Source organism: Ochotona princeps, chromosome 7, assembly GCF_030435755.1.
Source record: "Ochotona princeps isolate mOchPri1 chromosome 7, mOchPri1.hap1, whole genome shotgun sequence".
NCBI lineage: Eukaryota > Metazoa > Chordata > Mammalia > Lagomorpha > Ochotonidae > Ochotona > Ochotona princeps.
This window is the reverse complement of record NC_080838.1, coordinates 29,966,945-29,994,149: the sequence shown is the minus strand read 5'-3', so window position 1 is coordinate 29,994,149 and position 27,205 is coordinate 29,966,945. Positions and strand designations below refer to the sequence as shown.

The 27,205-nt window shown below is 41.2% G+C and overlaps 1 protein-coding gene across 5 annotated transcripts in view; it reads left to right on the top strand.

The window, feature by feature from the left end:
* Positions 1–27,205, top strand: part of AFG2A (AFG2 AAA ATPase homolog A) — a 220,650-nt gene that overhangs the window by 172,057 nt on the left and 21,388 nt on the right. For all 5 annotated transcript variants that reach the window (XM_058666883.1, XM_058666885.1, XM_058666886.1 and 2 more), the window contains one exon: positions 2,864–3,028. In XM_058666883.1, the coding sequence (XP_058522866.1) occupies positions 2,864–3,028 (165 nt within the window). The remainder of the gene's footprint in view (positions 1–2,863; positions 3,029–27,205) is intronic.

Genomic DNA, 27,205 nt, shown 5'->3' with positions numbered 1-27,205 from the left:
AGAAGAGTTCCAAGTATTAGAAAGCCTTGGCTTGTTTTTGTGTTTTTTTTTCCCCACTGAGTTGTCTTGTGGTGATTTTAAAATAACAGAACATCCCATCGTTCAGAATAAATGCTTCTACTCTAATATCCCAGAACAGAACAGTATTTTTAAAGAAATTCTAGGAAGGGTGTTAACTCATTCAGAATTCTACAGGAAGGAAAGTTGCTTCCTACTATTTTTTAAACATAACTTTCACTGACAAGATCAGGCCAGAAAAAGCCTCGCTGGCTGCTGGCCCAGACAGTGTTATAATCATTGAAGTGTTCTCAACTCTGCCTGCCCAAGAACAGCTCTGGACCAGAAGGGAAAGCACAAATGTATACTGAGTATTCCAGGGACTTTACTGACATGTATGCTCTATATCCTTTGCTATGTTGTTCTTTCAACTATTAGAAAGGAAAATTTTAAACGGCCTAGAATGTTAGTGTTTCTGGAAAGATGAAAAGGGTAACTTCATCCTAGAAATATAATGATGCTATTCATATGTTTATGTCCAGTAACAGGGACCAGGGTTAGGCCAGAACAAAGCCAGGAACTTTGGCAGAGTCCCCCACGTGAGTGGCCAGGGCCAAAGGGCTTGGACTCTTCTTCCGCTGCTTTCGCAGTCTGTTAGTTCAGAAGTGTGGCAACCAGGACATGAACCATTGTCCATATGGGCTATCATTGTAGACAGAAGCTTTACCTTCTGTGCTGCAACGCTGACCCCCAAAACTTATACATGGTTAAAATTTTTCTACCCAGTTTTTCCAGAATTTCTTTTTGTAAAAAAATGTTGTTTCTACTACATTTGTTAATGCCAGTTTGAATGTTTTATGAACATTAGTATGAATTTGTTATTTACCCTATAAGTTTTAACAATGTATCTGTAATCTAATCAGATATGTGATAGAATAAATTAAAACAAAATAATCAGAGTCATCTCTGGGATTAAAGTTATTGTGATACCTATATTCATAAGCAAGTCACAAAAACTGATCTATTAAAAAGTGTGTTGAATGTGTGTTATGTGACCTCCCAGTTAGTTGAAGATAATCTTTGTGTAAATACTAGGAATATAATAGGCATTACAGAGTGGCATATTTAGCTGTTAGAAAGCTACCTAGTGGCTTTCCAAAATAGTTGTGCTAGTTTGCTTACATTAACAGTATTACATTCTAGTTACTCTATATCTGATCAATTTTTGTGTTGTCAATATCATTCATTTTAGTTCTTTATAAGCACTGTAATCATGTCTTACTATATTTGAATTTGCATTGATGTGTTGATTAGTGATTTTAAGCATCTTTTGTATGTACAGCTCATATAATTTTCTTCATATGTTATCTGTTCAGATATTTTGCACGCTTGTTGGATTGTTTTCTGAAAGGATGAAAGTTTTCTTTATATTAAGATGATATGAACTAGGGGAATATTTACAAGACTATGAAAGAGGCTTAAAATTCAGCATATAAAATGTTAATTTAAAGTTTGCTTGGTTCAGGTGTCCAGGAATCAGGCCATATGACAGGATTAAAAGTAGAAGGATTGTGTTAGGTATATGAGCTTGCTGGAGTCAGACATAGCAAAATACTACACATTGGGTGACTTCAGCAACACAAAATATTGTGGCTAATGCCCACAGCAGTCAGGGCTGAGCCAAGCCAATGCTAAGAGCCTGAAGCTTCATCTGGCTCTCCCACGTGTGTGTCAGGTTCTCAGGGATTTGGGCCATCTTCACTACTTTCCCTCAGGCATATTAGCATGGAGCTGGATCAGAGTGAAGTGACTGGAGCTTAAATGGCGTTTGTATGGATTGTTCATGCTGTAGGTGGCATCCTAATTCATTGCACCACAGCACTTTTACTAGTTGTTGAATTTATTATCAGAAGTTAGTCACCATTTCCTCCTTCTTAACCAATACTATGATCTATAGTAATAACCTTTCTTACTTTAAAACCTTCCAGTGCTTCCCATTGCAAGTATGATCCATGCTCTTTATCGTATCTTTCAAAGACATACTATGATCTACCCATAACTGACTCTAATCTCATTTCCTATTGCTTTTCTTTTTGTTCAGTGTATTTGTAAGTGTTGGGATTTGTTATTTTGCCCAGAATAAGCCAGTTACTTGAACCATTATACTTCATTTGATATTCCCTTTATATTGACTGCTCGTCCAGCAGACTTTTAAGCTGCCCCATTCAAGATACAATTCACATCCCATAAATTCACTCATTAAAGTAACTCATTGATTTTTATAAGTATGTGTAACTATCTATTGCCCCAATCCATTTTATATAACTTATTAATGTTTTTTCCTAATATCAACAACTGTGTCTTATATGTATTAGTGTCAATAAACACTTGTGAATGCATGGTTTTATTAATTGTAATGTAGGCATTCACCTCAAATAAGATGTGAGGGAAGTTTGTTGGCTACATTAGTCTCATGCTTTTATTATCAAATTTTGCTGGTTTTTTTTTGAGGCCCTAACATCTGAACACGTATTTTACATGTTCTTGAAGGAAATTACAAAATACTTTTTTTGGTATCAATCCAGTTTATATATACATGTCCCAAAAGAGGGAATCATATTTTACTTCCCTGACATCCTGACCACTGCTAAGGAACTTGAAGTCTCCCAAGAGTACTATATTTCTATTTTCATGTTTATTTGTTTTTTCATAGATTACATAGTCTTTAGTATCTATTTTACTTGCTAGTTATCAGTAGTAATGGGGTCTCCCTCAAATATTGGACAACCTCTATATCTGGGTCCCTGTGGTGTTTAAGGTTAGCTCTGAGCCTGGTAATCCATGTTGCCGGATCTTCTCTTTGCAGGCTTTGCTGCGACCTGGAAGAATTGATAGACTCATCTATGTGCCTTTACCAGACGCAGCAACAAGAGGAGAAATACTGAAGCTGCAGTTTCACTCGATGCCAATCAGCACTGAGGTTGACTTAGATGAACTTGTCCTCCAAACTGATACCTATTCAGGAGCGGAGGTAAGATATTTACCCTTAGAATACCTTGGTGAGAAAAAGCCATGCCTTGGGATCATTCAACATAAGTAACAATTTGCTGCCAGCCATTGTAAACGCTCATGTATTAAGAAGTCTTGAAACAGAAGAATTTGGGATATGACAAGTATCAAATTGCATCTTATCTCTCCTCTATTTACCTTTTGTATATTATTTCTGAAAATACAGTTTGAACAATGCAGTAGCAGTAGATTCTCCTATTGGAATTCTTGGTGTAGCAGTTTTCACCCAGTCTCAAACTTTTCAGAACTGTGATTTCTTATCAGATGGAAATAATAGTACACCTTTTCCACTGTTTTCTCTAGGAGATTATAAAAGTGAAAGGATATCAAAAGTATAACAGGCTTAACAAAGCAATTGTATTGTTTTTTGTCTATGTTTTCAAAATAGCTCAGTCAATTTGTATATTAACACAGCTTCTCTCACATAAAAAGGAAAAGAAGCATATATCCTTAAGTGTGAAGATAAATTCTCAGCAAGAATTGTGGAACCTATCTAGAGATGTTAAATATCATGTTTATATGTAAGAGATAATTTTTTCCCTTGCTTTAGCCACTCTGTTTTATTTACAAAAAAAAATCCACTACATGTGCAACTTTCCTGTACGCAGTTTTTAGCAAAAGGACAAGCTAGTGCACGGTAGCCTAGAGGCTAAAGTCTTTCCCCTTGAACACACCGGGATCCCTCATGGGTGCCGGTTCTAATCCTGGAGGCCCCACTTTCCATCCAATTCCCTGCTTGTGGCCTCAGAAAGCAGTTTAGGACAGTCCAAGTCTTGGCTCCTGGCTTCAGATTGGCTGAGCTCTGGCCGTTGCAGCTACCGGGGTAGTGAATCAGCAGATAGAAGATCTTTCCTCTCTCTCTCTCCTCCTCTCTGTATATCTGACTTTCCAATAAAAATAAATAAATCTTTAAAAAGGACAAATTATAGACCTTGGTACAGAACCAGCTTCGAAATTTGTGCTGAAAAGTTAATATTTTTAAATAAGAAATTTCAATTTCTACATTATTCAGTAGGTATGACTTCACTTTGTATTTTGCATGTGATTGTTGTGTGAAAACCAAATTAACACATTACAAATTATTGATAGTATCTGCTAGAGCAAGGTAAGTAATCTTCCATGTGGAGTGTTAGTTGATGCTAGAGCTAATATTTACTACCCAAATGAATCCCTGGGTGTGGTTTTACCTCAAGAACTATGTATATTGTTGGAAAAGCAATCTGTGTATAAAGTAGCTTGTGAAGCAGTGTGCAGTGTATGTGCCTTTCAGTCCTATCTGAAACAATAATCTTTATGAATTTTTTTTGGCAACACTGTCCAAGTAAAAATGAACAATCATTTATCATAAAATAACTGCTCTAGTATTTCCAGAATTCCAGTTTTTGATGTGAGACTAAAGACTGGCCTAACGTATGAGATACAGTAACTTACAGGAAATAGCAAGGAAAAGAAGCCATAAATCTTTCTCTTTATTGAGATAGAAGAAGAGATAGGAAGGTATAAATATGTCTTTCTCACTTTCAAGTAATTCCTTGTAGTAAAGTAGATATGCAAAACAAAAATATAATTCAATGAGATTTGGTCTGACGGAAAAGAATACGTTCATTTAGTGCCAGCAGTTATTGTACCAGCTTGCTTAGTTCTTCTGTGGTTTATGCCATAACCCTGCTAAAATGTAGGCATACTCACCATTAATTTTTATATCCAATCTTCTAAAAACTGTTATAGGAAAAGTGAAAATTCTGTCCTTCCTTGGATTTATTTTATGTCTCGTTCTACGTAGTTGTGGTAGGGAGATCTCTCTATTTACCATCAACATATTCCAGAGAGAGCACAGTCAATCTTTAGATTTATGTTTGGATGGAAAAGTTTATTCCATGTTGCGTTTTTTCCTTTTCTTTTCAGTCTTAATATGAGACAATTCACAGAGGTGTGAGAGGGAAACACTATAAATAGGAAACACTATAAATAGGAAATTTAGGATAAGTGACCTCGCTACTGATCAATCATCTTTGCACTTTGTCTTTTCATCAGAAGGAAAATTGTGCTACAGTGCTTGATTCCTACTAACTCAGCTTTATAAATACTGCTCTAATTTCCTCCCCAAGCTAACACATATCCTTTAGCACAGAACCCTAGCAGGTCCTCACCTTACATGCACCAGAATCCCATATGGACACCAGTTCATGTCCTGGGCAGCCCGTTTCCCATCCAGCTCCCTGCTTGTTGCCTGGGTAAGCAATCGAGGACAGCCCAGGTTCTTGGGACCCTGCATGTGCATGGGAGACCCAGAAGAGACTCTCGGCTCCTGGTTTCAAATCATCTCAGTTCCAGCCGTTGAAGTCACTTGGGGAGTGAAATCAATGGACGGAAGATCTATCTGTCTGTCTCTCCCCCTTTCTGTATATCTGACTTTCCAATAAAAATAAAATCTTTTTAAGAAAAAAAATTGTTTATTTTTATTGGAAAGGCAGATTTAGAGAAAGAAGGAGAGGCAGAGAGAAAGATCTTGTATCCACTGGTTCACTCCCTAACTATCCACAAAGCTGATCTGAAGCCAGGACCCAGGACCTTCTTCCAGGTTTCCGGTTCCAGTGCAGGGTCCCAAGGCCTTGGACCATCCTTGACTGCTTTCCAGGCTACAGTCAGGGAGGTGGATGGGAAGTGGAGCAGTCAAGACATGAACCAGCACCCAAATGGGATTCCAGGTGTACAAGGCAATGGTTTAGCCACTGAGCCATTACGCCAGCACCTTAGTACTTGTAAATTTGATGCGGAGGTTACATTAAAAATGTTTTCTTTCGCCTGAGTTAATTTACCCATTCCTGAGCTTTTCATGGGGGTAGGTGAGACAGTGAAATAGGAAGTGTTTTATATAGATCCTTGTAAGAAGCTCCTTGCAGTGCTATTCCATTTTCTCTTATCTTTTAGAATATATTTTATTTAGAGAAATCATCCATCTGCTGCTTAACGATCCCATATAGCTTAGGGCTTATAGGCTGAACCTGGCCAAAGCCAATAGCTTCATGTAGGTTTCTTGTGTGAGTGCAGTGGTCTAAACATTTCAGCCATCATCTACTGCTTTCCCAGGTGTAGTTATAGGGAGCTGGATTGAACTGTCTGTGTCCTTAGGCCATCTCTGCTGCCTGCACCTCACGACCCTGGAGCCTTGGCCTGCCTCTTAGGCTTTTGGCTCTCTTGATAGAAAAACATGTTGCCATTTAAAAGCAAATGGAAACTCAACTTAAGAGAGGAAATAAATCATTTTTGGTCATAGCTACTGTTTTCTTTTGCTTTGATCTTTTTGTTTTCTAAGTTATTTGTAGCAGCTTCCACTTCATTTATTTATTTGTAATTTATCAAATTATAGAAAACATTTGTCTCTTGGCAGGAAATCAGCTGTTGCAAATATGTGCACATGAACGTCTTAACTGTACTCATTATGCATATACCTTTTCTCAAAGAGTGAAATGCAACTTCCTTTCTAACTTGGGCTGAATAATTATTTGCACTTGGGGATTATCCTTCTTATAGTAGATTATCTCATGAAGTAAAATTGCTAATGCATTTTCTGTAAGACTCATACAGTTACAGCATGCGTTTTGTGTACCCAGATCTGAGAATTCAGCTTCCACGAAAGGTAGTGGGCTGCATAGGCCTTTGATGGAATCATGGCTCTTTTCATGGAGGGCGGTTTCAGGCAGGTTATTTATAGCCTCTGAACATCAGGTGCCTCATTTGTAATATTTGTATGACTGAGTCGTTTTGAGGGTTAGGTAAAATGACAAGGCTGAAAGCACCAAGAAGCAATGCATGGTACATTAGAAAGTGCTTCATCAGCGTTACTTTCCTCCATTCTTTCTCACTTTTACTAGTGTAGGTTGATGCTGTGAGAAGATAGTAATGTGTTTAGAATTTCCTAAATAATCAGCTAAATAATCTATCTAAAAGGTAAATAATAATTGAGTTTGCCTCCTGTTTTTAAAATGTGAGAATTTGCTTAACTGCCATCTTTGCAATATACCTTAATAAGTGTTAGTTTTCCCCACTAAATTTTCAAGAAGTCCTAACTTAATGTGAGCAATCTAGTTATTCCTATCTGTGCCCTCCTACATCTAATAATAACTGATCTTTATGTTGGGTTGACATTTAAATCACCTTTTCGTGGGCCTCAGTTAATTAAAGGAGACTTCTATTCACTAAGACTGAGCTTCTATAGCTAACAAAAGAGGAGTCTTAAATCACTTTTCTGTCTTGCTGATTAATGATCCTTCTCACATCTTCTATTTTTTTCTCTCGCATAATGAAAGCAGGAAGAGGAATTATAACCATTCAGAATGTCTGTACTCTTCATCCCTGAAGTCTGTTGTGACAGTGTTTTCCAAACTAAGAATCAGCATTGCTATATTCTGATCTGGTCAGTCTACCCACCAGGGCTTGAGTCCAAATTGCAGCAACCACCGCACACATTGGCAATCTGCTATGAACTGTCTTAAACCACCTATTCTTTCTGTCTAAAAAGAAGGTGATCTTTAAGTTGGTCTTGCTATAACCAAGTATTTTACTTTTCTGTGAGTTTTTGTTTTTGTTTTTTTGAGACTTTTTGTTTTTGGAGACAGTTGAATAAAGTGTGTTACAAAATGAAGATACACAGTAGTAATTTTTTTCCTCTTAAGTTCTGTATTAAGAAAATAAGCAAAGTTTATAAGGTTATTGATTATAACATACAGGTTTTTAAGCTGCTAGGTAGCATATTTTAGATTCTGTGTATTTCTGAACTTAACTTGGCAACAGAAGTATACTAATTCAGCTGACCTAAGGCTGTTTTAGATAGGATGTTTACACCAAAGCAAATTATCCTGCAGAACACCTTGTGCTGCCATAGCTGTTACTGACTCCTTGCCAATTGCTTAAAACTGATGTCAGTTTGCAAGATGTGTTAGTCAGAAAGGAAATGGATGTTGAATGAGAGGCTGGCTAGCAACAAAATTAATACAGCATTTTATAACCACATATGAAATCCTCTTATAGGTAAGAAATAAGTCCAGACAACAAGTTAAGTCAGGACCTACCTGATAAGGTAATACCCCAGGACCCTTTTTTTGAGGGATTACTTACGTCTGTGGTAATGTTGATTTGAATACCTTAATATTCCACCTTGTTTTTCCTCTGTCAAATTCTTGCTCCATTTCCATGTGCTTTTGTGTCGTTAAAAAGTGATAAAAATTGAGAGATTTTTGTGAGTTTGATCTGAAGCAAGCTTATTTCCATTCATGGCTCTTCAGGAGCTACTACTAAATGTTTTTCATAAAAAAAAAAAAAAAAAAAAAGAGAAACATGGTTCGTGAATCAGTTCAACACACAAAGGAGGTGAATGAGTGCCCAGGTGACACTGAAGAGAAATCCTGAAAAATACTTTGTTAATCTCTATAAAAGCTGACAAGAAAAACTCATTTTTATCAGGTTGTCACTATTTGACTCACTTTACTTGTCTACTGAGAAGAAAGAAAGAAACTAGCAGGTGAAGATTACACCAGATAGAATTGAGAATTATGAAAGCAAATGTTATCTCAGAAAACATTTGTATATTTTTTCCTCCTCTTTATTCAGTACAGAGATATGTTTCTCTTGGAAGGAGGTGTTTCATAATTCATTGTTATTCCTTTGTATTATTTTTAAAACTACAGTAAATCATTTCTAGAAGATTTTAAGAGCAGAAAAAACCCTCCCCTCCATAAAGCCGTATGTGGCAAGTAACAATGGATGCTTGGGCTGGAAACCTGTCGCACTTTCATACCTTTTTCTTGTTTATGTGGTATGACCTCTTAGGTGCCTTGGAAACTGTAGTAGAGTTTAAAATCTGCTCTAGCATACATACATGCTGAACACATGATTTATTTCATGCTTGTTTCTCAGAATCATAATATATGTACTGATTTGTTTCATAAATCTGCAAATGCAAAACACTGAGCTATTACAATACATATTTTTTGCATCCATTGCAAATAAATGATCCTCCAGTTTTTACATTCCTCACTTTTTTAGAAGTTTGCAATTAGTAATTCAGGGTTGCTTGTTTTTTGTTTTGTTTTCCTCTTGTACGAATAAGCTAAAGCAACATGAAACATTCTAGAAACATTGTTTTGTGGGTAGGAAACCTGCATTTCATTTGTTGCTTATAATACACATCTTTTGTATTATATATATACATGATGCATTTGAAAGGCAGAGTCTTAGAGAGAAGAGAAGTATGAATTTGAATTTGGACACCATCTTTATGCAAGAGACATTAGTCTTTTTTTTTTTAAGATTTATTTTATTTTCATTACAAAGTCAGATATACTGAGAGGAGGAGAGACAGAGAGGAAGTGGAGCCGCCAGGATTAGAACCAGCAGCCATATGGGATCAAGGCGAGGACCTTAGCCACTAGGCCACGCCGCCAAGCCCGACATTAGTCTTTTTATATATATGCACTAAAATGAGTACTTTTGTCCTTAATGTTACCTTTTACCTAGCTTACCCCTGTTAAAAATAACATATATATGTATGTATATATACATATACACTGATTGATAAATTTAAATAACTTGCTAGATGCAGTCTCTTCTAGTAAATGTAACTAAAACATGGAGTCAAAGAATGTCCTCCTAGTTGTTGCATCTAAATAATGCAAAAAAAAGTCAATCAAAAGGGGAAATTAACGCTTTGGCACCCCTACCTTTTATGTTTGTACCTGTAAATTTTGAGAATTAATGCACTAAGCAACTATATATCTTGATTGGAAAATTATTTTGACCTGAAGTGTGATCAAAGTACTGTTAGAAAAACACTGAATCATAGATATAATACTTCCTTCCCATTCTTCCATATGTGAAACAGTGGCTATTGAGTAAGCTATATTTGATAAATATCCAATCTCCTTGACTAATACTAACATCCAGAGTTGGTAACATGTGGCTATTCATCAAATTCATAATTTCTTTAGTTATTTCCACTGTTTCAGTTGCTCTGTCATGATCCTTGTCACCTATATTCCTGTAAATTGCTATAACATAGTTCAAACTACAGATTTAACCATTAGCAGTAATCCCTGTGTACAAGAGTAAGGAAAAGGAAGAGAGTGGAGGAAAAACAAATGACAAGAGATATGTTTAATAAAATGAAAGAAAAAAAGGGAAAGAATTGATGTGATTTTTTTTTTTGTTTTAGTATTTGGATGCCCTGACTATAAGAAAGGACAAAGTAGAACAGGCTAAAGTTTGTGCCTTGTCATTGGCCTGTAGTACTTATGGCTTGTTTCTCTTTGCCTTTGGGTAGTACAGGGTACTTCAGAAAGTTTGTGGTGGTGTTGTGATGCAGCAAGTTAAGCTCCCACTTGGAAAACTGCATCCAACGTCAGAGGGCTTAGGATTGATTGCTGCATGTGCTTGCCAATCAAGCTTCCTATTGTACCTGGGTTCCGGCCATCCGTGGGAGACTTATATAAAGTTATAGCTCATGCCATGATTGTGCCAGTAGAAGATCTCTGTCACTCTGCCTTTCAAATGAATGCATTTAATTTTTTTTTAAGTTCATGGAAAGCGAAATTAGAAGATAGGCTTATTATAACATAACATAACATAAATGTGTTTCTAAATCACACTTATACTTTACCAAATCAAAGTAAAATTGTTACATTTTAGCATAACCAAATTTACTTTCCTAAGAGATCTGAACTATGGGTGAAAGTACTTGTTTGGTGTTTTATCAGTCAGTTTCCCATACTAAAATCCTGTAATGTATGTTGAATGAAGTAATACATATTCTCTTGCTGTGTCTGAGACCACTGAATTTAACTATAGCAATGTACATCTTTATGGGTCCCAATCACTCAGCAAGGTTGGAGATGAAGAGAGCCACTCACTTCCTTTTACGTTGGCTATGAATTATGATATTTGATGGTAAGTTTGGGTTGTTGCTGGTTTGGGCAAGATTCAGATTAATTATACAAAAGAGTGCATAATTTTTTAAAACTCTGTCATATCCTGTTACCCAATTCTCAGGTACAAATGCTGTAGGCTCTGATTTAATCTGGAAATTATAATTGGACTCCCCACTAAAATAGCCCATGTGTTTTGAGAAGCAGTCTGGTAATGAGAGGATTCTATATGAAAGAATGTAAGGCAAGTATCCAGGTGAAAGAACCACCCATTTTCACCATGGTTCTGACAGTACTGCAGTCTGAAACATTTTGGTCAAAGTGAGCTTTGAGAAGCCCGGAGGAAGTTACCTGCTAAATTAGAATAAAAAAAATTAATGATTGAGGTTGTTTGCTGTTGCTTTCCCAGTGGTTCCGATAGATTTGCTTTTACATCCAGTTGTGTTGCAGTTTGTATTGGATTGGATTATGTTAGCCTTGGTTTTCTCTGTGGTTTGTTTTACTCAAATAGACATTTGGATACTTGTATTTTGTTTCCTTCCTCTCTTCCTCCTTTCCTTTACATTCCTGTTTTCTAAATATCCCTTACCTCTGTTTGTTATAGGCAAAATGTGAGCAAGCATAGACAGTTGTACTCTGAAATATTCTAGTTCTTGCTTTGAAACTATAAATTTACTTTTACAGTAAATTATATTGCAAATCCACAAAAAGTAAATAAATAGTGAGCCCTCTGAGTGTGTGATACAAATGAATATGAGCAGTGGTTTCACACAGCTGGTCTTGAAACAGCAATTGCAAAGAAAAAAAGTTTTATCAGCTGGAGAAATCGAGTAACGCGTTTAGTAGATTTGCACTGAAATTCTAGGTCTGGCATTTATTTACTGAATTACACATTACTATGTTACTCATTACATTATACATGTTAATGTACCTGAGTCTTTGAAAGGACAGTAGTAGACTTTGATAGGCAGTGTGCTGTTGAGAAACAATGTGTATAGGAGTAGACATTTGGCTTAAGTGTTAAGATGCTGCTTATACACCCACATCCCAAATCAGAATATCTAGATCAAGTCCTGTTTCCATTCATGATTCTAAGGTCTTACTAACATTCACTGTAGGAAGCCATGCGGATGGCTCAAGTGGTTAAATCCCTACAACCCAACTGGGAGAGCTGGATTGAGTTCCCATTTTCTGACCTGTCCTAATCCCAAGTGTTGCAGGTATTTGGAAAATGAAAAAGCATATAAATGGGAGTTCATTTGCTCTCGCTTACTCATTCTCTCTCTCTCTCTTTCTCTCTCTCATTCTCTCTTCCTTCCTTCCTCCCTCCTTCTATCTCAACCTGTCTACCTAACTATCAAATAAATAAAGTTTGTAAAAAATAACATTGGGTGGGCAGACACAGTGGTGTAACAGGCTAATCCTATGTGTTCCAATAGCATTCCCTATGGGCTATGTGTCCTGGCTGCTCTGCTTCCAGATTCGGCTCCCTGCTTATGGCCTAGAAAGGCAGTGGAGAATGGCCCAAGTCATTTAATCTTTTATTAAAAATGCATGGGGCATTTATTCATAACTACAACAACTTTTTAATTAGTCATGTCTTATAAATAGTTATGTTTCATATTCCTGGTATAATAGATTTCTACAAACTTAATATCTTAACACAAATTTAATATCTTACAGTTCTTCTAGAAGGTAACAGTCTGACTGACACTGCTGCTTTCTAGAGCCTCTAGGGAACAGTCTACTTCTTGTCATTTCCAGTTTTCATTCACCCCTGTATTTCTTGGCTCATGGTCGTTTCCTCTACATTCAAAGCCAGCAGCAGTACAACATCTACAAATCTCTGTTTCTGACCTATGCCTGTCTGTTCACTCTTTTTTTTTTTATCTATTTTATTGTATTGTTGTTGACAATCTTTATATAGTTAATTACAGTTAAAGAAAGAAAAAGAAAAAAAAAAGGTTCAGGGGGATAGGGAAGTGGGTAATACTATTATGTCCATATTGTTTCCATCATGTATCTGACGTAAAGGGGGATATTGAGGGAGAAGCCCCACCTGGTTTCCCGCCCACCCCGAGTCCTGGATGTGGGGTATGTTCTGAGATATGTGCTTGAGTGGTGTTAATAGTTCTCCGGTTATGAATCGCTGCCAGTTTCGCTCGATGAGGTCGTCCACTGATTCATATGGTCCATCATAAAGTCTCCGTGTGCCCCATATTTCGCTGCAAACATATAGCTGAGATGAATGATTGATCTGCTCTGTCTTCTGTCTTTTCTTGGTTAGAGTTCTGAGTCCAGCAGTTCGATTGGGGAGATCTCCAAAGAAACTTTGAGGTATTTCCAGACTAGTTTCTTGTATGTTCTAGCAAGCACAGGGCACTGCACAGTCCATCACCCCGATCAGCTGGTGGTTGCAATTGCTGTGTTGGTTCTGTTTTCAGTCCTGAGTTGCACTGGATCCAATGGGTGTTGCTGTCCAGTCTGGTTCGGCCCTTACATCAACCAGTGGGAGCTGCAGCCTGGTCGGGGCGACCCACAATAACCCCCATCAGGCCCGCTCCCTACCCTGGTTTGCCGGTATGTATAGCAGAAGACCAGTTTGTACCCCATCCCATTTGGCTCTTGTACTTGCCAATGGGTATTAAAGCTTAGTTCTATCTAACTAACTCAACCATCCAGCCCTCACGGATGTTGTTGAGTGCCTCTCTGTCTAGCCACCCCAGCCCCTGTCCTAGTTTTCATGCCCTCCCACGGGAATAGTGACCCAAGAAGGGGGAACCCACTTTTTCCCTCTCAGGCCTCTCTGTCCCGGTTTATGCACTCTTTAGGTGGTTCTGTGGTTTGAGTTGACAGCATTAGTCCCCAGTGCCAGCTTCTGCGGCTATGCCCAAACATCCCTCACCCACTCTAATTTATGCTTGCACCCACAGGGATAATCAGCCCAGCCTGGCTTTTCCCTGGTCTAATCCACATGCAGCGCACAGGTGATGTAGCCTTGCTTAGTCTGGTCTGTCTCTATCCCAGCCCATGCTCTCCAGCGGGAGTAGCTGTCCAGTGAGGGGACCAGCCCCTTAATCCCCCTGCAGGTTCTGCCCCTCCCTTCCTGGATCTCACATGTGCTGGTTGGGTGCTGCAGTCAAATCCAGTACAGGCAACCTCACCCTGGCATTCCATAATGTGTACTTGTTTTGTCGCAACCAAACCCCGGCTCATCCCACACTCTGTTCTGGTGATCGGATTTGCCAGTGGGTGACATGAACTGATTCAGCCTGGTCTGCTCCTGACCCATGCTGAATGTGTGTCAGTGGGACACTTTCCATGGCCTATTCTGGGCTGTTTCCTATCATGCTTCTTGCACTTACCTGCAGGGACTGTGTCCTGCCAGAGGAGTTGTCCAGGCTCCTCCATCAGAACCCCTCCCAATGCCAGATTTTGCGCATGCCAGGGGGTCCTTGAGCCAACCCTACCCAGTTCACCTCCTGTCCTAGCAGGAACAGTGGCTTTTCCTGGCTGGCTTTCACCTCATTCTGGTTCTTGTTGTTGGATGTTTCAGCCCAGCCATGGCTCGTCCATACCCACATACAGCTCACACATGGCTCAAGAGGAGAGTGAGACCCAGCCTAATCAGTCCCACATCTACCCTCTTGTTCTCCATGACACCAGATGGTGTTGGGATCTGAACTGGCCTGGTGCATCCAATCCCAGCGCACACTAGTGCCTCGGGTGACTACAACTGTTTCCTAGATAAAATGCATCCCCCATTCCAGCACACGCGCCCCTTGGTGGGAACCTCAACCCAGTTAAGGTGTCTCCATGCCTCCCCAAATGGGCCTGTTCCTAGTGGTAGATCATGCGCCTGCCAGTGGTTGCTCTGACTCAGCTTATCTCAGTCCCTCACTTGTCCTGGCCTCTGCCTTAGACAGTGTGACTTAGCGTCCTTGACTCAAGTAGCTACCTAAGCAGCGATTCAGACAACCAATACCCCAGAGCTCCCTGGCCAGGAAGCCAGCAGACAAAGCCTGTCACCACCTGGTGCACTGGCCGCCCTGGGGGAGGCCCAGGACTCGTTCACTGCCTTGCGGCAGTTTCTTTGGCGTGAGCCCCCAGCATTGGGTCCGACCCGGCAGGGGCACCCCCCACAGCCACCACACTGTGAGGAGCGGCACTTGCCCCCGAATCCCAAGGCCCGAACCCCTCCCAAACTCACCCTGCCACAAGATATTAGCAGCTGGGCGGAGTTAGGAATTTTAACCCAGTTCCCAAGTTCCCTCATGGCGTACTTACCCTGAGGGAAGAGCTCTCTTGTGTTTGTTCACTCTTAAAGAACCATTCTGATTATATTGACCCTATGCAGATAAGCTAAAGTAATCTCCCTACATCAAGATCTGGAAGTTAAGTGCCGGCATTGGTATACAGTAAAAGCCATTGCCTACAGTGGCACCAGTTTAGGTATCTACTGCTACAGTTTTGCTGTATCTTCTCTGCTCATGGCCTGGAAAAGTAGCACAGGAAAATCCAAGTACATGGGCCCTTCCACATCCATGGGAGACCTGGGATAAGTTCCTAGATTCAGCTTGCCCCTCCACTGGCTCTGTCTTGCAAGTGAACCACTGGATGGAAGATCTCTCTCTCCCCTTAATTTCTTTAAAGTTTAAATTTCCCTTTTTTTTTTTTAAATTGTAAAGGCACATATACAGAGAGAAGGAGATACAGAAAGATCTTGTATCTACTGGTTCACTTCTCAAGTGGTCACAGTAGCTGGAGCTGAGCCGATCCAAAGCCAGGAGCCAGGAGCTTCATCCGGGTCTCTCATGCGGCTGCAGGTTTCCAAGGCTTAGGCCATCCTCAACTGCTTTCTCAGGCCACAAGCAGGGAGGTGCATAAAAAGGGAAGCAGCTGGGTCAGGAACCAGTGTCCATATGGGATCTCAGAGGATGTAAGGCAAGGGATTATCCACTAGGCTATCATGCCACGCTCCTTAATTTCAAATAAAGTTTTTTTTAAAAAAAAAAAAAAAAAGAAAATTCAAATGGTTAAGAACCTTAAATCAGAGGGCTGCAGGAGAGGACGTCTAGCTCGGATCCCGAACCCAGTCCGCCATGTGCCCATGGCTCATGGCGGGCTGGGCCCGGACATGCCTGGGTGCGGCCTGCTTCCTTCTGGGGTGAGTACGCCGAGGGGGGAGGCCTCCGTGACTGGGCATGTCCGGGACCCACCCACCACCCTCATTGGGTGGTGGGTGAACGGGATTGGGGAGGGGCGCAACCTTGGGCCTGCAGGAATTAACCTCCGGCTGCCAGAGGCGAGCCGAGGGCTGCGGGAGAGGACGTCTAGCTCGGATCCCGAACCCAGTCCGCCATGTGCCCATGGCTCATGGCGGGCTGGGCCCGGGCGGCCAGTGTGCCATTTGGCGCCAGGCTTTGCCTGCTGGCCACCCGGCCGGGGAGCTCTGGGGTACTGGACGTCTGAATCGCTGCTGAGATAGCTCTAGAGTGACCCCACTGTTTCTGGGATCTGAGTCAATCCTAAAGATTCCCAATGCCAGTAACTCTTCCTTTGAAGAACTTCCAATCCCTTAATAATGCTGAGCTTTGAACACCTATCAAGTAAAAGATAAGCTCCGGCTTGTGTAGCAGGCTGGCACCTAATGGTCCTCGGAGCAACCACGTGCAGGTGCGTGATTTACGGCTAGGAACGGTCCCAATCCGGGATGCCACAGCTGGGATGAGGTTCCCACCAAGGGGTGTATGTGCTGGAATGGGGGCTGCGTTCTATCTAGGAAACAGTTGCAGTCACCCGAGGCACTAGTGTGGGCTGGGATTGGATGCACCAGGCCGGTTCAGATCCCAGCACCATCTGGTGTTATGGAGAAACAGGGTAGATGTGGGACTGACTAGGTTGGGTCTCAATCCCCTTCTGAGCCATGTGTGAGCTGTATGTGGGTATGGACGAGCCATGGCTGGGCTGAAACATCCAACAACAAGAGTCAGAATGGGGTGAAAGCCAGCCAGGAAAAGCCACTGTTCCTGCTAGGACAGGAGGTGAACTGGGTAGGGTTGGCTCAAGAACCCCCTGGCAAGCGCAAAATCTGGCATTGGGAGGGGTTCTGATGGAGGAGCCTGGGCAACTCCTCTGGCAGGACACAGTCCCTGCAGGTAAGCGCGAGAAGCATGATTGGAAACAGCCCAGAATAGGCCATGGAAAGTTTCCCACTGGCATGCATTTGGCAGGGGTCAGGAGCAGACCAGGCTGAATCAGTTCATGTCATCCTCTGGCAAATCCGATCACCAGAACAGAGTGTGGAATGGGCCGGGTTTGGTTGCGACAAAACCAGTACACATTATGGAACGCCAGGGCATGGTTGCCTGTACTGGATACGAATGCAGCACCCATCCAGCACACGTGAGATCCAGGAAGGGAGGGGCAGAGCTGGCGGGGGGGGTTAAGGGGCTGGTCCCCTCGCTGGACAACCACTCCCACTGGAGAGTGTTGGCTGGGATAGAGACAGACACGACTAAGCAAGGCTACAACACCTGTGCGCTGCATGTGGACAAGATCAGGGCCACTGCATCAGCTGGCAGAAGCTGGCACTGGGGACTAATTCTGTCGAGTCAAATCACAGGACCACCTAAAGAGTGCATAAACCGGGACAGAGAGACCTGGGAGGGAAAAAGTGGGTTCCCCCTTCTTGGGTCACTATTCCCGTGGGAGGGCATGAAAACTAGGACGGGGGCTGGGATGGCTAGATAGAGAGGTACTCAACAATATCTGTGAGGGCTGGATGGTTGAGTTGGTTAGATAAAACCAAGCTTTAATACCCATTGACAAGTACCAGAGCCAAATGGGATGGGGGACAGATTGGTCTTCTGCTACACATACTGGCAAACCAGGGTAGGGGGCGGTCTGGTGGGGGTTATTGTGGGTCGCCCCAACTAGGCTACAGCTCCCACTGGTTGATGTAAGGGCCGAACCAGACTGGACTGCAACACCCATTGGTTCCAGTGCAACTCGGGACTGAAAACAGAACCAACACAGCAGTTGCAACCACCAGCTGATCAGGGTGATGGACTGTGCCGGGCCCTGTGCTTGCTAGAACATACAAGAATCTGGTCTGGGAATACCTCAAAGTATCTTTGGAGATCTCCCCACTTGAACTGCTGGACTCAGAATTCTAACCAAGAAAAGACAGAAGACAGAATAGGACAATCATTCATCTCAGCTACATGTTGGCAGCGAAATACGGGACAAATGGAGACTTCATGATGGACCATATCAATCAGTGGACCACCTCATCGAGCGAAACTGGCAGTGACTCATAACTGGAGAACTATTAACTCCACTTGAGCACATATCTCAGAGCATGCCCCACATCCGGGACTTGGGGTGGGCGGGAAACCAGGTGGGGCTTCTCCCTCAATATCCCCTTTTACCTCAGATACATGATGGAATCAATATGGACATAATAGCATTGCCCACCTCCTTATCCCCCTGAACCTTTTTTTTTTCTTTTTTTTTCTTCTCTTTCTTGATTTTCCTTCAACTATAGTTAACTATGTAAAGATTGTCAACAACAATACAATAAAATGGATTATAAAAAAAAAAAAAAAAAAAAAGAACCTTAAATCATCTGTAACCTTGAGATCCCCCTGCCATGTGATATACATATTCACATACTCTAGAGTTTAAGAGAGGATCAGGTTGGATTTGGGAGTAGGCAAGCTTTATGCTGCCCACTGCAGTATTCACCAAATATAATTACTGCATAGCGTTGTATTTTCCTTGATAGTCATAACAAAACTAGAAAATACAAATCATCTGATACCATAATCCTTAGATCTTAATGCTTTTATTTTTCATTTTGCATCTGCTGTTTAACATTTATTCATTCTTTTTCTTAATTTTACTAATGGCTATAGAAAACGTTTTTCATTTTATTGGGTTGAAAGGCTGAGTTAACCATATGGGGAGGATGAGATAACATTCTAGTCACTGATTCACTCTTAAAATGACCACAATGGCTGGGACTAAGCCAGGCTGAAGCCAGGAGCCTGGAACTCCATCTGATTCACAATTTGGACATAAAGAGTCCAAGATTAGGTGGCCACAATTGTTTGAACCTCTAGCAAAGGTCTCGTAACGGATGCACTTCACTAGCATTGCTGTGTGTAGAAGCAATTACACAGGGTGTGACAGGAAGCCAGAGAACAGGGAGTGGCCAGTCTTTCCCCTTCCTAACAGCTTACTGTCCTGGGTACTTTGTGGGTTCTCCTGAGAGCAATGTCACCAGTGAACTAACTTGGCTTAAGCTGCAGCTCTTGAAGATTCCATCACCTCCTAACAGCAGCACAGGAGGACTACAGAACACCTGAGAGGAGCACATTCACACCATATCCAAACCGTAACAGTAGGAGACACGTGTCTACACCTGTCTAAACCTATAGGTTTTAAAACAGGAAAAAGCCCTATGTGTACTCTGGACCTGGGGTGACAGTGTGTCAGTACAGGTTCATCAGTTTAAGAAATGTGCTAATGTGACGTGGACAAGGAGTGTGGGAACTGTGTGCCTTTCGTTCAGTTTTACTGTTAAGCTATAACTTCTCCTTGAAAACAGAACAAAATGAAGTGGGAGGAAATAGAAGAGAGAAACAGAGGAGACTGCTCTCTGGGCTTTTCCTCACCTCTGCTTCCAAGCTGTACACTCTGAATACTCCTTTGTCAGGCTCAGTTGCACCCCTGTCCATGATTAAGGCACCTGTTTTGCAACAGTGAATTTCTACAAACAGTGCCACAGAACAGACTCAGAGAGAGAGAGAGAGGTCATTGGTGAAACACGAATTTCTTCTAGGAAGAACAATGTGATTGAGGACTTCATCCATGATGAAGAACTTACCCGAATCAATAGTCAGCAAAAAAATTAAGGATCGTATAAGAACCAGCGCCCATATGGGATTCCAGTGCGTTCAAGGCGAGGACTTTAACTGCTATGCTATTGCGCTGGGCCCAGGAGTATGTTCTTTACAGAGCAAAATACTTTCTGTCTGCCCTTTCCAGAATAATATCACCCACTCCTTATCTCTGTGATTTTTCTCACCATTTCTTTTATCTCTACTCACACACTGTATTCTCTCTCCTTTCCTTCTCTTTTGCACCTCCCCACCACAATTCATTTTGAATTTGGATTTACAGTTATGAAGAAACCCAAAGGGAAATCATTTTCATTTCCCTCTGAGTTGTTTGTCAACTCTCTTCCCTGTCTGCTTTTGCTTTCCTCTGTTGACTTTTTTATAGAATTTCAAAGGCTATGCCCCTTCCCAACCGTCTTTAAGGGTGGGTGTTAGATCTCAATGCACTTTTTTTTTTTACTTCCATGGAAAGTTCCATGTTAGTATGTGGTCCCATTTTTAACCTATTTCCAGACACCCCCGATGATGTGAAATCACTTTCACATGCAGCTGAGGTTAAGCTTTATTTCTCTTGGCATGTCCCTGCCAAAGCAGACACTTCCTCTTTGCCTTGAAAGGACAAAACGATGCTCAGATGTCTGGGCTTAGGCCCAGTATTTGATTTATACATTATTTAATTTCCTCCTGAAAATTGGAAGCAGGACTTTCAGGAATGGAAGTCAGTATTTTTTCATTTGTTTAAGAACACTTTTAGACCTAATATAATCATCAGTAGTGGATGTCAGCATGATTAGGGGGTGACTTAAGGTAAAGCAAATAAAATGTGACTACAAAGGAAAATTACTGGACAGTAGAGATCTGCAGGTTTGGAATAATGATTGGGTGCATTACTAGGTTGTGTTCCACATTTAATGCACTGTATTATCTGGACTAAAGATACCACTGTTTTCCAGTTGCAGTTATTGAGGGATTAGAAGTTTGAGGAGCACTTTAATGTAACCATTCTTGTAATTTCACACAGAATTTTTGGCTTCTGTCTTAACTGCTACTGCATTTATCTCCACAGTTAAGTTCATATGCATGCCAGGATGTAAATTCCAAAATGATTTGAAATTTTTACAGCACTGAACTCAGGAAATTAAAAATTAACTCTGGAAATACCATTTCATGTTTTACAACCACTTTTGGATAGTGTATTCCTGTTTAAACCTCCCTTAGATCATTGTTACTTCTAGGTTACAACGTGTGTCCTTTTCACCACCAGAGTTATTAAAAGTCTGACTCCTACTGGCTCTACTACCTCATTCCTAATTCACTCTAGCACTGCCATTCTGATGGGCCCTCCCTTCACACCCTGCTGAGTTGGTCTCCCCAACCGTTCTCCCCTCTCCCCTGACATTTAGGCCTCATCTGTCAGGATTTGCCTCCCCTTCTTAAAACCCTCTTCTGATCTCCATGTGAGATTGTGTTAGTTTCCTTTTTATAGGCTACTTTCCCTGTTTTTAAACTAGGCTTAACATTCTGCTGAGGCCTGGGGGAGGAGTTTCACTCATTTTTAACATGTCATCTTTTCTCAGTGCCTGAGACACCTCAGGGGAGCTTTGGAGGCTAGAAATATCATAATTTGAAAACCACTCCCATCCTGTAGGACTGCTTTGGAGTTCTGAAGATGGCCCAAGTTATGCCATTGTGTGCCTTCATGGGAGCCCACCTTCACACACAGTGCCTTGTTGCCAGCACCACCGTTCATGCCTTTGTATTACTGCAGGTCCTACTCTTCTATGTTCACAAGCTCTGAAAGGTGTTTCCTTCACCTCACCTCAAGCTAAAGTGAAGAAAGTCTAATGTGGTAGATAGAGAATTGGTCTTGGAGTTAGATTGATAAGAATTGAAACTTTGATCCACCTGCTTGTGTGATACATGGCGAATTTACCTTAAGGCTGTTTAATCAGTTTCTTCGTTTATGAACTGTGATTGAAGAAAGAGAATACTGCATCTTCATTAGATTGTTGCATAGATTGGATAGCCTAATGTGAAGGTCTAGATCACTTGGCACTGACTAGTGGTGCTGTTGCTGGTGGCAATACAGGCGTCATCCATCCAGCATTTTATGTTGCTTAAGTCAGTTACCACCCAACTTCTAACTAAATAGGCATTCAAGTCTTCTCTTCTGGATTTCAGGCTCTCTGAGGATGTCTTTTGAGTCTCCTCTTCCATGAAAGCACAGAACCATGATTATAATATGTAGATTTTCCTAAGTGAGTTGAGGTGGACAGAATAGCTTCTGTCCTCCTGTAACAGATATGCCTGCTCCACCGTGTTCTGGTGATTCAGAGCTGGTAATTATGTCCTATATGTTCATATTTCAATCAATGATTTTTTAAAGTCATTGTTACCATGTATAAGAGATTTTCACAAAGAGTTGATGGAAAAATGCAGGATTTGTAAAACTAGTCCTGTTGTCAAAAAAAAAAAAAACAAAAAAAAAACATTTTGCACCAAAATTAACTTAAGTTTGTATCCCATCTTTCCTTGAATACCCTGAAAAGTTTTTGTCACGCTGAACTTTGTAACTATCTAGTCTTTAAAACAGGTGCATTTGGGGCAAGCATTGTGTTGTAGTAGGTTAAGACACCATTTGGGAGGGGATGCCACAACCCCTATCAGGGTATTGGCTTGGAGACCCATCTCTGTTTCTAAACATGCTTTGTGTCAGTATACTTGGGAAGTAGCAAGTGGTGTCCTAAGAACTTGGGTTCTTGCCACTCACACTGGAGTCACAGGTAGCGTTCCGTATTTCTGACTTGATTGGCACCCACCCCAGCCCTGGCTGTCCTAGGCATCTTGTAAGTGGACCATTGAGTAGAATACAGAAAACATGTCTCTTCCTCTCCTCCTCCACTGATCTCTTTCTAATCTCTGTCACTCTGCTTTTCCAGCAAAGAAATGTTTTTAAAAAGGAATAAAATTATTTCATTTTAATTGCTTAAATTTTTCATAGCTTATAAAGTCAATAATATTTCCACAGGGACTACTTTGTATTTGGTGCATAAATGTTATCAAAGAAGATAATGCGTATTCTGTTAAATTAATTTTCATTTTGTGCTTCTTGATTTTTGTAAAATTAAACCAAACTACTATTTTTTTTCACCTAACCAGCAGTTTCTGTTTAGACATCATGTTTTTATTTTAAAGAAGTTATCTCTGAAAATATTTCTGGCAGATTGTTGCTTTTAAGAAGACTATTTCTGCACAGGCCACATGCTGACTTAGTTATCATAACCTCCGTGTGCTTTGTGTGTTTTTCTGAGGGCAAGGTGCTAGCTTATAAAGGCTAAACTAAAGAATGGTTATGCTACTGCTGTCCTGAACTTCCATAACAGCAGAGTACCAACCTATTTGACTGACAAAGCAGGCAAGAGCTAATTGGCCGTAGGAAACAGTATAAATGCAAGTAGAATGATTTTTTTAAAAAAAGAACCTATCCTACACAGTCACTAAAATTCTTCTGTTCATGGCATTTGCCAGTCTGAAAGCCTTTGTGGAGTACACGTATTACAGAGACCTGAACTAGCTATTCTGCACTTGCCCTGAGGAAGCCTCTGTAAGCAGCCTGTAGAAAGTGGGCTCAAGTAATGACCAGGTCATGGAAAGGGAGGTCTGGCCAAAGGAAAAGACTCAGTGTTGCAAACACTTTCACAAATTCCTTGCAGCACTCAAGAATAGAAAATAATATCACAGTGGCTGAGCGTTCTAACATTCCATTTAGCTCCAACCAGTAGCTAATCTACTGGTTTTTAAATTGGTTGCTGATTATTTAGTGAAATTTCATTTTATGGAATACTAATCTAAATACACTTCAAATTAATAGTCAAAGGTAGTTATTCTAAACCTAGATTAAAACATGAGTGTACAAGTTCTATGGTTGTTTTTAATTTTTAGTGACGGAATACCAATCTAAATACACTTCAAAATCATAGTCAAAGGTAGTTATTCTAAACTTAGATTAAAACATGAATGTATAAGTTCTATGGTTTTTAATTTTTGGTGACTCTTAATCTGCGTGAACAGTATATATGGTATAAAGTTTACTACAGAACCAACTATAAGGCAATAATTCCACATTTGGGGAAAAAAAATGGCAATGCTGAAGTCCCAACTTTAGTTAACATTAAGCCAGATGTATGCTCTTCACTTACTTGTATTTTATTAATCCGGTCATTTGGAATAGATCTCCTGGTCTATCACATGGAGGTTAGGATTTGCAGCACCAGCATATGCTAACAGAAGTGTACACTTTTCATGTGAGGCATTTTACAGTAACAAAGGAAAGTACAGTAGATGGCAATAAGAGAGGGAGAATAAAGTAGAAAATGAAAAGGGGAATTATAGAAAGGTTTAGAGTGTGTGAGGAAACCCTCACCAATACGATGGCATTTGAGTAAAGATCTGAGATGAGTGAACCACACAGGGAAGCAGACTCCAGAAAGAGGCAACATGTGAAAATACAATAATCTGAACAAAACTATGCTTCACGTGTCCAAAAACAGTTGGGATCCAGGGTTACTGGAGTGAAGAAGTACGGACTGTGTCCATGCATGCATAGTTGAAGAAATTGGGAGGGCATGGCTGATACTGCTGTTAGATCACATAGATTGAGGACTGAGAATTGACCTTTACACTAATGACCTTGATGGGAGCTTAGTGGACTAGTTGGTCAGATGTGTCATTTGAATGGATTTAGGTGAGAATAAGAGGAAATAGAAAATGGTAAATAGAGACAACTTTTTCAAGGACTTTTGCTTGTGAGAATGAAAGCAGATAGAGAAGTTGCGTGTTGGTTATACAAATTTGTGAGAGAACAGTTGCCAACCATAGCAATGTTTGACTCAGAGAAAAAGTAGTAGGGCCTTGTGTGATAGCCCAGTGGCCAAATCCTGTTGTGACTGCTGGTGTCGCCGCCGCCCAGCAGTGGTGACACAAAAAACGCCGAGTCATACTCTTGGGGGTCCGGGAAAAGCTGGCAACCGGACCCTTCATGCCAAAAGCGGCTGCATTTAAAACCTTCTCTCCGCTGCTCCTGTACCCATTGGTCTAAGCTTTCCTACCTGCTTCTTTCGCCACCCTTCCTCCCGTTTTCCGCCACCCTTCTTCCCGTACTCTGCTTCATTCCCCAGTCTCCTCGTCGCCCCCCAGTCTTTCTTCATCATCATCGTCTGTTCCGTTAGCCCGTCCTCTGTCTGTCTTCGCCCGTCTGTCCTCCCACTAGCTTTTACCCGCTACTTTTATATAGTTCTCCACCAATCACTTCTCCCCGTGGGTCCACTTGGCGCTACGTGATAGGCCAGTAATCACTGCAGGGGGAACTAGCCTATCCTGTTTACCTGCTGGCGAGACCAGCTCTGCCTCCTGGCCCTGGGCCAGCCGCCTTCTTGCAACGGCCCCTTCCAGTCCCAGGAGCAGCTTTAGCACCCCACTCCCCACATGCTGGGATCCCATATGGGCACCAGCTCATGTCCTGGCTGCTCCACTTCCCATCCAGCTCCCTGCTTGTGACCTGAGAAAGTAATCAGGATGGCCCATAGCCTTGGGACCCTGCGTCCACATGGGAGACTCAAAAGAAGCTCCTGGCTTGGGATTGTCTCAGCTTCAGCTGTTACATCCACTTGAGGAGTGAACCAGCAAATGGATCTTTCTCTTGATCTCTCCTTCTCTCTGAAAATCTGACTTTACAATAAAAATAAGTAAATCTTTTTTTAAAAAATAGAAACTAGTACATAAATAGGAAATTCTAATGATTGAGTACCCTCTGCAGCATCCCTTTCATCTGATTGTTTATTCATTATCTCTAGTGTTAGCTCATATTTGACTATCTTTTAAATTATTATTTTTTCTTATTGAGCCAAGACATTGTCTTCTACAGCACTGGTCCTAGTTATGCTTCCCATAGCCTTTCAGTCTTGATCCCTACACATGACAGTGTTTGACTGCTAGAGGTGCTGATGTGCTTTGTCATGGCAGGACTCATTTCTTGTGGATCTCACACCTCACCCCTCACAATTTGTGTTGGGATGTGGTTTCAACACCCTTCATGTCCGGTCATTCCCTCTCCTACAAGGTTCTGGGTTATCAGTTTGATTTGTTAACTAGGGCTTATTTGTGCTCTCTTGAAGTATTTTACCCTTCTAGAGTTGATTTTTTCTTCTATGCAGTGTTTCTAATAAATCTGTCATTGTCAGTAGATTGAATCCCAGGTGACTGGGAAAGTGCAATATGACTGAAAATGATGTGGTAGCACAAGTAAATTTTGAGATCAGTGTGACGTCTAATATGGGATACTGTAGACTGCTAGTGCTGAGAGAAATGTCTGAATTAAAAAGATTGGTGAATAATTCACAGGTATTTGCGCAGGAGTGACATTTGAAAACACGAAAATAGGTTCATTCCTTGAGAGATAATAAGTATAGCAGGATTCCCCTGAGACACAGGCTGTAAAATATATATGCAGATAGATAGATGAGGGAATTGATTAGGGAAATTGGCTGAAATGGTGTGAAGAGTAGAAAGTCCCCTGATAGGCTGTCTGCAAGCTGGAATGGAATGCCAGTAACGTGACCCAGGCTCAAGTTCAAAGGAGAGGGAGCAGGGGGAGCAGCTACTTGTGTAATGTTTGTATATGCCCAGAGAGCCTGGACTTCTGTATCTAAGGACAGGAGAAACGTTCGTCCCAGCTTCACTGAAGAGACCAATTCGTCTTTCTCTTCATCTCTCTGGGCCTCTACCCAACAGTATGGTGCCTGCCCACACTGAGAATTGATCTTTCAGCCACATAGTCTACTCAGACTAATATGGCCATCCCCTCTGAAAACACCTACTGAAAATGCCCTGCCAGCTCTCTAGATAATCCTTAATCCAGTCAAGTTGACACCCTAAACTAAACACCACAATGGTTAAACCTAAAGGCCAGGGCTCTGGAATAATTCACCTCCGTCATTTATGTCTGTGGCATATAAACCTGTGATCTTCTGATAATTAAGAAGCTAGTCTTGGCACATTACCATGCTTATGAAAAGTTTATGTAAGAACCACACTGGTTTGAATCACCTGGATAAGTAAGAACATCCTGGCTTTCCCACTATGACTTTCCCATGCCCTGGATTGCTGCTTCTGACGTTTTAGGAGTTGTGTCTGAACTGACCTTAATGTGGCTCCCAGCCCCATTAGCACTGCCACTGCCTTTGCCATTACAACAGAATATTCTCAGCGGTGGTGCTGGCCAAAAGGCAGTGACTCAGTGTGAGTCAGCTCCAGCAA